Here is an 11,019-nt window from a genome sequence, read left to right as displayed (position 1 = left end):
CACAGAGCGTCCTGCTTCCCTCCAATCACCGACTGTCCCGGAAGTGAAGCTGCGGACGGAGGAGGCCCAGGAGGCAGTCCAAGGAGCTCCCCTTCCACAACAACCCTGCCAGGTTGGCCGCTTGCACGTCGCCCCCTTTCCAGCAGGCGAAGCTGCAGGGGCAACTCACTTCCTGGCTCTCCAAAAACGGACGAGGCCTTTGACCCTTGATGAACCTGAGAGGAGCCTTGAGGGGGGCAGAGAGGGGCCTCTCGACCCTTCCCAGACTTTTCCTCCAACCATTTATTACTTTTGTTTATGAAACTTGGCCACCCTCACCTCTCCTGCAGCCCTGGAAGGAAAAAACAGACAAACGGCATGCATTTCTTTTCAACACGGGTTTATTCTCCAGGTTGGCTCTGCCAGTGGCGTAGCGTGGGTTGTCAGCACCCGGGGCAAGGCAAGTAATTTGCGCCCCCTAACCCGTGGATTTGCACCCCCTAACCCCCAGATGTTGCGCCCGGTGCGGCCGGGCCCCCCTGCACCCCCCACGGTACGCCACTGGGCTCTGCCCCACGGGGCTTACAGTCTACAGCAGAATCTACACAGAATGGGGAGGGGGGCGAGTTATGGGCACTGGGGGGAGGGAAGGGGGGCAGGTCCTTGTTCGTATCGAGAGAGAGGGCCGAGGGGAACGAAAGCTGCTCTGCCTGGTCGTCTCTGCAGGGATGTTGCGGGGAAACGGGCTCCTTTTGCACCCATGTCTCGAGAGGGGATAAACTTGGGTCTGGACTGTACCACTTCAGGTCCCCCGGAGGGGGAGGTAAAGGGCCACCTGATGACCCACATTCTGTAAGTGGAGGATCCCTGATTGATTTATTTGGGGGGCGGGAGGATATGCCAATCTTGCTCAAGTCAGTCTCCCCTCCTCCAAAAAGGTTCTCTCCCACAATCCCAAAGACAACACAGGCCCCCGTCAAGAGTCTCCCAGAGCATGTGCAGAGTCTGCGGCCCAGGACCTTAGGGTTGCTTTTGATGCAATTCCTGCCTTGCGGGGGGTTGGACCAGATGACCCTCAGGGACCCCTCCTATTTCTACACTTCTATCATTTCACAGCACGCAAGTGAGGAGGGGCAGGGACTGTCAGAAGGGGACTTTTGCTATCCACAGATCTGGCCCCCTCCTTAAAATCACAGCTGTGAATCTGCAGGATGCGAAGCCAAGCAGACCCCTGACCCCAAAAAAGAAGGGGAAGGGGGCTTCCAACAAGGGATCAGGGGGGCAAGACTGGGCAGCGAAAGAGGAGGGACCCAGGAGTCCGGGGGCCTATGATCCACTTCACCCTTTCAACGGGATCTGGAGACAGGCAACAAACCAAGCCGGGAGCTGGGTTGCCCAAAGTCCGTTACTGCAGAAAGAAGAGAAATCCGTGAGATTTTGACCCAGTTTGGAGAGGAAACATTAGTTGGCTGGGGGTTGCAATTGCAGGAATTGCTCCACAACAACCCTGCAAAGTAGGCAGACTGGATCCTGCCCCCCAGCCCCCCTGCGAGCTTCATCATGGCCAGGGACAGGGGATTCAAACCCAGATCTCTCGGCCAGGGCCTAGTCTGGCCCTCTCACCACTGCACCGCACTGCCTCTCAGTGAGTGGCACAGAGATGTATTTTTTTAAAGAAAAGAAAAATGAGGAATCGAGAGAACTTGGCAGTCTTGGGAGCATCTTGGACACTGACCTCGGATTTGGGCTTCTCCGATTTGGGTTTTTCTTCAGAAGCTGAAAAGGAGGAAAATGAAGCAGCGAAAGGTGAATGACCAGAAAACCCAGGGAAATGGACAGGAATACTTGAAAGCATGCAGAAAGCTGAAACGGAAATCAACATTTCTGAGCCGCTGGGCAGGGATGTTTTTAGCAGGCGACCAAAGAGAGTCTGGCCAAGGCGCCTGGTTGGTATCAAGAGGCGGGGAGTTCCAAAGGATCTTGGAGCCAGAAGGGACCCTGAGGGTCATCTAGGCAGGAATCTTTTCCCCAAGGTGGTGCTTGAACCCACAACCCTGAAATCAAGAGGCTTTCCCAGCTGAGCTTCTTGTACTGGCAACTGTGGGAAAGGGGAGTCAATTGGTCAGTGCCAGTTCCGCCAATCAAAGGCGTCAGGTGGTGGTGGAGAGGTTTCTCAACTGCTTTTACTGTCAATATTTGCATGGTCTTAATAGAGTCTGAATTGTCTCCGCCAGGGAAATAGGGTGGGATATAAATAAATATAATATTTCTATTTTTCATTATAATAATTAGACTTGAGAGAGGCTGGGTTATTTGTTTTGGTTCTCATTTTTATTACGTACGTTGTGTTTTCATTGTGCATTTTTATGCCACAAACTGCCCAGAGATCCAGAAAAGGAGGGTGCTGTGCATGTTTATAGAATCCTAGAATTGTAGAATCAGAAGGGACCCAGAGGGTCATCTAGCCCAACCCCTGCAAGGCAGGAATCTCAACTAAAGTATCCCCCCAAAATATTGACCAAATGGTAAAATAGGACCATATCGATAACAAAAATAACAGTACAGAAGGGGTGGGTGGGAACAACCTTACCCCATCGGAAGAAGGACCGCAAGACCCCCAGGAGCACAATGGCGACCAGGAACAAGCCGATGGCGTCCTCCAGGGAGGGGCCCAGGGACCCTGGGGGGGGGGAGAAGGGGCAGAGGCAGAAGGAGGCGTCAGCGAGGGAGAAGAGGGGCAACGTCAGACCCCCACCCTGCCTTGGCCACCCATTGCAGGTCCCAAAGCTGCACCTTCGCCCCACCCCCCATATCCTCCACCCCATGCCCGACTTGATCAGTGCCAATTCACAGAATCCTAGTTGGGAGGGTACCCCAGCGGTCATCTAGCCCAACCCCCTTCAAGGGAGGAATCCAGCTAAATCACGCAGGACGGACGACCCCCCCAACCTCCGCCAGTCAGGAATCGCATCCGCAGCCGGTCTTCTGGGCCTTGCTACCCAGCCCCCAGGGGACCCCGGCACAGACCCCCAAGTGCAGACCCCCACCTGCCACATGGAGCACAACCGCCTTCTTGACCCCCGCCTCGCCCAGCCCGGCGTGGCCCACGTGGCAGACGTAGGAGACCCCGTGGTCCTCGGTCGGGACGGGCAGCAGGTGGGCGAAGCTGGTGAAGCTGAAGGTGCCATCGGGAGCCTGGCGGTGCCCCGAGTCCCCGATGTCCAGGAAGGCGTCCTGGGGGGCGCCGGACCCCCTCCGCTTCCAGCTGACCGAGGCACCCAGAGGGAAGAAGCCGGAGACCTCGCAGGCCAGCTGGGGCCGGGCGCCGGGGGAGACCGAGAGCGTCGTGGGGCGCAGCGTCACCTGGGGGGGCTCTGCAGGGCGAGAGGGGGAGAGGGAGTGAGCAGAGCGCCCCCTGCTAACAACCAGGAGTGCTGCAGGCTCCCGGCTGCCGGGAGGGGAGAGGGGGGCTCTTGGATTCGAATCCTGAGGAAGACAGGGTCCCCGTTGGCTTGATCAAGTGGCCAGGCGCTTCTTAAGGAGCCTCCCAGTCCAGGGGCAGTCTCTCTGGATCGCTTGGTTCTTAGAAGCGTAGAATCAGACAGGTGGAAGGGATCCCCAAGGGTCATCTAGCCCAACCCCTGCCAGGCAGGGATCTCAGGGCAATTTGGCCATTGCGAGGTTTAAGCACTCTCCCTATGTTCTTTTGGAGACTCCAGGCCCAGGACCAGTCTATCTGGATCCCTAGGTCCTGGCCGGCATTTGGACTGTGAGAATACAAGATGCTGGCTCCATGGGGGTCCCTTTGGGCAGTGGACCCCCCTTTCCCCTTCCTTCCCTCCGCCCTCCCTGCGAGGGAGACCCCCCGGTCGCTCACTCACCCACCACCTTGAACTCGAGCGCCTGCTGGGCGTGCAGGTGGGGCAGGTAGACGGTGCAGATGTAGGTGCCCTCGTGGCGGACGGCCACGCTCCGCAGGCGCAGGGAGGCGCCACCGCCCTCAGCATCCAGCAGCAGCTCGGCCCCCTCCTCGGCCACCGACACCCCCCGCGAGGCTCCGTCGAAGGCCAGCACCACCTTCCCGGCCCCCCGGAACTGATGGCGCCACTCCACCGAGAAGGCCGAGGCCGGCGCCGAGAAGCCGCAGTGCAGGACCGCCGGGCGCCCGAGGCGGGACTCCAGGCGCGGCGTCCGTGTGAAGACCGACAGCACCGCTGCGCAAGGAGGGAGGAGGGCGAGGTGAGCGGGAGAGATCCCCAGCGGTCATCTAGACCAACCCCCCGTGCAAGGGAGGAATCCCAGAAGGGAAAAACAACCAACCCAGGGCCGTGTTTAGCAGATGCGGTGCCAGGCTGCAAATGTCCGCCCAACACCCCCAGATTACCACCGATAGTGTTGGGGTGGCCGTAGCTGCGCACTGCCAGCCCTTGTGGGGGGCGCACCTCTCCCCCATGCCAATGCAGGAGAGCGATCCCCCGAGAGGCCAGCGCCCTGGCGCGACGCATCACTAAGCCCTATGGGAAAGACGGCTCTGAACAAACCCACCATCTATTTGATTTATTCATTTCATTTCGTGGTCCTCAAATTGGGGGGGGGACCCCCATAAACTCTCTCCCTTTCAGCCAGTGCCCTAAAAGAGGCATGGTTTGGAACAACTGTTTGCACGACCCAGTAAGATGAAAGCAAGATTTGAAACAATTAGTTGCCAAATGACTCAAAATCCACTTCAAACTACTCCAAGTAGTTCAACCCAGCAGATGCATTTGATCCAGGGATTTCCGCTTTCCAATTGGCCCACGGTGCCCCCCACCCCCCATGAGGGTGTAACTAATGACTTTGGGCACTCCTAATTTAAATAACCGCATTTCTGCCCCGCCTTCTCCTCCCAGGGGCTCAAGGCGGCCTCCATCCCCTTCGCCTGCCATTCCTCCACGCTGACTCTGATGGCAGGCCTGTCTGATAAGCTGGTCCCTCTCTCCCAGGCTGCTGACGCAGGGCTCTAACCGCTAGGCCGCGCTGCTCCCCTTCCGCTCGCCAGGTGGTACCTGCGGTGGTGGTGACGCTGCTGACCCCATCCTGCTGCTTCCAAGGCGGGGCCTCCTCCGTGTGCAGGACGCTGCTGACCCCGAACTCGGCGTCGGGGGCCTGGATGCTGGCGATGAGCCACTTGCCCCTCTCCAGGGCGCGGGGGCAGCCCCCTCCGCCCGCCAGCCCCTCCGCCCAGGCGACGTGGGACTCTTGCGGCGCGTAAGCGTTGATCTCGCAGGAGGATTCAGCCTCGCTGGCATCCGGACTCAGCCACGGCGGGGGGGTGGACGAGGCCTGACCGCCCCACAGGGCCCCAGAGGGGTCTGCCGGGGGGACAAAGCGGGGGGAGGTGAAGCAGTGTCGGGGGGGGGGAATGATGAGCCTTGTCTCTCCACTGCCGGACCCCCCAACCTACATCGCAGGGGGTTGGAGTGGATGACCTTTGGGGTTCCCAACTCCACCGTTCTGGGTCAAACCAAAACAACCAAGCAGCTTTGTACCTCTGAAAAGTGGAAATGTTGAGGTTGGAAACCAATTTGAAGTAGATCCAGAATAAGCATAACTAGATTAAATTAATCCACAACAATAGGACTCCTGAGTTCTTGAGATGATTTCTTTTGTCCATTCACTGTATTTATTTTTCCCAATTGGAACTATAAAATGGTGATTTTCTTGAGTCAAAATGAGAGTAACCCTGAACAATTTTTAGAAAAAAGCACTGTACCTATATACCAGACAAGCATGTATGGAACTGTAGTTGTTTGCATATTTAGTGATATATTGTAATATACCTCCCCCCCTTTTATTTCTTTGTTCTCTATTCACTTTTTATTTCCCTTTTTATTATTCAAATATTCTCAATTTAAATTGTGTGTGGGTGTGTGGTTGAACCCGGAGCCAGGCCTGTTGGCCCTCATCATAACTTTGCTTTATTCCTCTCCGTGGGTCTCAGTCAAAGTCCGCTGGGGGCTCCCCTGGGCCTCGTGGGGCTCTGGCACCCAGCACAGGAATTGCAAATGAGTTTAAGCCCTAAGAGTTTAAAATGGATAACATGGATAATAGATAAAAATAATAATATATTTTATTCATACCCCGCCCTCCCCAGCCAAGGCCAGGCTCAGGGTGGCTAACAAGCAATAATAAAAATAAGCTGAATGAATACAACTTAAAAACAAAATTAAAATATAACATTAAAATATTAAAATGTAGCCTCCTCGCAGGAGGAGAAGGAAAGGAAAAAAGAAAGAAAGGAAGGGAGGGAATCAAATTGGCTCCAAGCCAAAGGCCAGGCGGAACAACTCTGTCTTGCAGGCCCTGCAGAAAGAAATCAGATCCCGCAGGGCCCTGGTCTCATGAGGCAGAGCGTTCCACCAGGCCGGGGCCAGTGTTGAGAAGGCCCTGGCTCTGGTTGAAGCCAATCTAACTTCCTTAGGGCCCGGGACCACTAGGGTGTTGCTGTTTATGGACCTTGAGGCTCTCCGTGGGGCAGACCGGGAGAGGCAGTCCCGTAGGTACGAGGGTCCTAGGCCGTGAAGGGCTTGAAAGGTCAAAAGCAGCACCTTGAACCTGACCCTGTACTCCACCGGGAGCCAGTGCAGCTGGAAAAGCACTGGGTGAATCTGCTCCCCTGGCAGAGACCCCGTGAGGAGCCTGGCCATGGCATTCTGCACCCGCTGGAGCTTCTGGGTCAGCTTCGAGGGCAGCCCCGCGTAGAGCACATTACAGTAGTCAAGCCTGGAGGTGACCGTCGCATGGATCACTGTGGCCAGATATAGATACTGTGGTACCTCGGGTTACATACTCTTCAAGTTACAGACTCCGCTAACCCAGAAATAGTGCTTCAGGTTAAGAACTTTGCTTCAGGATGAGAACAGAAATCGTGCTCTGGTGGCGCGGCAGCAGCAGGAGGCCCCATTAGCTAAAGTGGTACCTCAGGTTAAGAACAGTTTCAGGTTGAGAATGGACCTCTGGAACGAATTAAGTACTTAACCCGAGGTACCACTGTATTGGGAAGCTGCCGGATGCCCCCCTTGGTTGGGCCTGTGATGGACAGCAGAGCCAGGCCAGTCAGCGGATTTAGTCCCTCAGAAATTTCCTGGAGCCTCGCTCTGATTGGCTGCCAAGCCAGCGGGGGGCGGAGCCAGCCCTTTTGGCGGGAAAAGGCAAGGCGCCTTTTCTGAGGGGGGAGCTTGGAGGGGAAGGTGGGGAGGAGAGGAAGAGGAGTCAGGCGGGAGATGAAGGGGAGAAGCTGGGGGGAGGGAAGGGAGACGCCCAAGAAGGAGGGCTGAGGGGACCCCCTGGGTGTGGGGGGCGGACTGAGGGGGGGAGGGAAGGGAGACCCCCAAGAAGGAGGGCTGAGGGGACCCCCTGGGTGTGGGGGGCGGACTGAGAGGGGGGAGCGGAGGGAGACCCCCAAGAAGGAGGGTGAGGGGACCCCTGGGTGTGGGGGGCGGACTGAGAGGGGGCAGCGGAGGGAGACCCCTAAGAAGGAGGGATGAATCATAGAATCATAGAATCATAGAATCATAGAATCATAGAATCATAGAGTTGGAAGAGACCACAAGGGCCATCGAGTCCAACCCCCTGCCAAGCAGGAAACACCATCAGAGCACTCCTGACATATGGTTGTCAAGCCTCTGCTTAAAGACCTCCAAAGAAGGAGACTCCACCACACTCCTTGGCAGCAAATTCCACTGTCAAACAGCTCTTACTGTCAGGAAGTTCTTCCTAATGTTTAGGTGAAATCTTTAGGTGGATGAGGGGACCCCCTGGGTGTGGGGGGTGGACTGAGGGGGGGGAGGGAAGGGAGACCCCCAAGAAGGAGGGCTGAGGGGACCCCCTGGGTGTGGGGGGGCGGACTGAGGGGGGAGGGAAGGGAGACCCCCAAGAAGGAGGGCTGAGGGGACCCCCTGGGTGTGGGGGGCGGACTGAGAGGGGGGAGCGGAGGGAGACCCCCAAGAAGGAGGGCTGAGGGGACCCCCTGGTTGTGGGGGGCGGACTGAGGGGGGGGAGCGGAGGGAGACCCCCAAGAAGGAGGGCTGAGGGGACCCCCTGGGTGTGGGGGCCGGACTGAGAGGGGGGAGCGGAGGGAGACCCCCAAGAAGGAGGGCTGAGGGGACCCCCTGGGTGTGGGGGGCGGACTGAGAGGGGGGAGCAGAGGGAGACCCCCAAGAAGGAGGGCTGAGGGGACCCCCTGGGTATGGGGGGTGGACTGAGGGGGGGGAGGGAAGGGAGACCCCCAAGAAGGAGGGCTGAGGGGACCCCCTGGGTGTGGGGGGCGGACTGAGAAGGGGGAGCGGAGGGAGACCCCCAAGAAGGAGGGCTGAGGGGACCCCCTGGGTGTGGGGGCGGACTGAGAGGGGGGAGCGGAGGGAGACCCCCAAGAAGGAGGGCTGAGGGGACCCCCTGGGTGTGGGGGGCGGACTGAGAGGGGGGGAGCGGAGGGAAAGGGCCCCTCGCTCAGGAACCCCCCAAGTCTGAATGGGACACGACTCAGTCCAGGAAGGAGAGGGAAGAAGGGGCAGAAATGGAGTTCAGCATTGGAGCACCATGTCTAGAAAGCGGAACATCGGCCTGAGAAGAGACTTCTGCGTTTAATGCCCTGACCGCCTCCAAGTTGAGGCAAGAAGTTGACTTCTGCCTGAAAGAACCTGTCTCCGGACACCACCTTTTCCTCGGTAAATAGAACTTTTCTTCTTTGTTCCGCTTCTGCCCTGGACTCTAAATCCCCAAGTTTCCCCTCACACAAGAGAGGCTGTGGTCAATGGCAGAAATTCACTGAATTGGCGTAATGTGAGGCGGATCCGCTATATTTAATTGGGGGCCGTTAGCAGGGACATAATGCGTCTTTATTAATTGGAGGCTTGAGGGGGGAATCCGCTACAGGGCCGTTATAAAATGATCATAAAGAGTTGTAGAGTTGGAATGCATTTATACCAAATATAGTAGGTTAAGAATCAATATCTATGTTTTGGGATAATAATGTCACCTAGACATTAGAGAAGTATATATGGAATTGGAATTCTTAACTCTTTTAATGATATAGTGTATTATTATAATTATTATTACACTGGTACCTCGGGTTACATACGCTTCAGGTTACAGACTCCACTAACCCAGAAATAGTGCTTCAGGTTAAGAACTTTGCTTCAGGATGAGAACAGAAATCGTGCTCTGGTGGCGCAGCAACAGCAGGAGGCCCCATTAGCTAAAGTGGTGCTTCAGGTTAAGAACAGTTTCAGGTTAAGAACGGACCTCTGGAATGAATTAAGTACTTAACCCGAGGTATCACTGTATTATTATTTAGTGTTGTTCAATCACACTGATGTTTTAAAAAGAAAAAATGTTTAAAAATAAAAAAGTAAACAGCTGTAGGTTGGACCCCGAGGGACATCTAGTCTCACCCCCTGCAGTGCAGGAATCTTAGCTCAAGAATCCCTGACATTTGGCCTTCCAGCCTCTGTTTGGAAAACCTCCAAGGAAAGCAACTCTGTCCCTGGAGGTTTAAAAACGGAGATTGGGGAAGGAGTGTTTGCCGACACTGAAGATCCAGAGAATCGTTTTAAGTTTCCCAGCCTCAGTTGTGGCGCCTGTGAAATGGGTCTCCCAGTGAGGCTGAATTCAGAGGTGCTTCAAGTCGCTCCCGGTGAATGAGAAGCAGGGATGGGGCCCAGGGGACAGGTGGGGGTGTCCTATGGGGGGTCTCCATACCCAGGACCTGGAAGGCCAGGCCGGCCTCCACCTCCGGGGGCAACTCGGACTCCAGGGCAGCTTCTTCCAGGCGTCTCCCGGGTGGGGGCAGGAACAAGATGGCGGGGCGCTGCTTGGGGGCGCTGGACATGCCGGAGCCTCCGCCCCCAGCCTCCTCCAGGAACCAGCAGCCCAGCTTGGCCAGCGGAGGCGAGGATCTGCCGAAGGACGCTCCTGCCAGGAGAGGAGGAAGAAGAAGAAGGGGTGGACTGGATGCCCCTGGGGGCCCCCAAAGTAGCAGCCGCAGCATCTGGGTCCGGAGCAAGGGGACCCCTCCCCCTAGCCCAGTCTGGGAGAGCCCTGCTGGATCCGGAGCAGGGCAAGGTAGACTGGCTCTGTCCAGGGAGGCTCCACTGGGACGCAGCGGGGAAGAAGATGCCCCCGAGGGGGGCCGGAGGGCAGGAGCAGCGGGGCAGCAAGGGGCCGCATTCGGGACTCGGCCAGGAAACGGAAAGCGAAAGCGGAGGGACTATCCCGGGCCAAATCCCCCCCCCGCCCCGCCCCGCTTTGCGACAGGCAGAAATCCCACCGGAGAAGTTTCCCCCGCCAGCCCCTTCCTGCGCCCGCTGAGTTTCTGCCTTGCAGGGGGAGGAAATCCGACCTCGGGGGGGGCGAGGGACGCCTCCTCCTCCTCCGCCCCCCTCGGAGGGAACCCAGGAGTCCGGCCCCGAGCTCTCCTCCTCCCGCGCCCTGCGAGGGGGGAACCCAGGCGTCCGGCCTCGACCTACCCAGCAGCAGCAGCAGCAGCGGGAGCCCCTTGGCGCGGAGCAGGTCGGGTTGGGCAGCCATGAGGCTCCGCAGGGAGAGAGCCAGGAGAGGCGGCGAGCGGCGATGGCGGAGACTCCGTCCGCGCTTCCCCTTTCGATTTCGGAGCCCCGGAAGGAGGGCGGGGCAGAAGGGAGGGGGAAGGGGACCCCCCTCCCAGCCCCCCGAAAGGCACCCGAAGGGGTCTCCGCGGGAGATGCTGATTCTGGCACGGCCGAAGAAGGGACTAGATGCCCCTCAGGGGCCTCGAAAGTGGAAACGGCAGAAAACCAGCTGCCTCCCCCAGCCCCCCAGAATTGGGGAAGGAGGCGGGAGGCAGAGCGGCGAGCTGGGGGCGCCCCATCGGAGATGGGTCCCTCTGGAAGTTCACTTGGTCTGGTGGGACCCAGTTCTCTTGCATGGAATAGATTCACAGAAGGGACCCCGAGGGTCATCCAGCCCAACCCCCTGCAATGCAGGCATCTTTGGCCTCACGTGGGGCTCGAAGCCACGACCCGG

The 11,019-nt window shown here is 57.8% G+C and overlaps 1 protein-coding gene across 2 annotated transcripts; it reads right to left on the bottom strand.

Annotated features, from left to right (window-relative positions):
* Positions 1 to 362: 362 nt before the first annotated feature.
* LOC308469098 (tapasin-like) lies at positions 363 to 10,703 on the bottom strand. 2 transcript variants are annotated; one of them, XM_081024423.1, is made up of 8 exons: positions 10,485 to 10,703; positions 9,718 to 9,930; positions 5,025 to 5,330; positions 3,861 to 4,193; positions 3,027 to 3,353; positions 2,570 to 2,659; positions 1,715 to 1,755; positions 363 to 1,387 (listed from the first exon to the last, which is right to left on the bottom strand). In XM_081024423.1, the coding sequence occupies exons 1-8, from the start codon at positions 10,543 to 10,545 to the stop codon at positions 1,385 to 1,387; spliced, it is 1,374 nt and encodes a 457-aa protein (XP_080880549.1). In that variant the 5' UTR covers positions 10,546 to 10,703; the 3' UTR covers positions 363 to 1,384. The 2 variants fall into 2 exon arrangements, with proteins under 2 accessions (XP_080880549.1, XP_080880548.1); XM_081024422.1 differs by lacking the exon at positions 10,485 to 10,703 and having other exon boundaries at positions 9,718 to 10,265.
* Positions 10,704 to 11,019: the final 316 nt, after the last annotated feature.

Source organism: Podarcis pityusensis (genome assembly GCF_964106645.2).
Source record: "Podarcis pityusensis genome assembly, contig: HAP1_SCAFFOLD_105, whole genome shotgun sequence".
Classification (NCBI taxonomy): domain Eukaryota; kingdom Metazoa; phylum Chordata; class Lepidosauria; order Squamata; family Lacertidae; genus Podarcis; species Podarcis pityusensis.
Note: the sequence above shows the minus strand (reverse complement) of the source record. Positions and strands in the feature narration are given on the sequence as shown.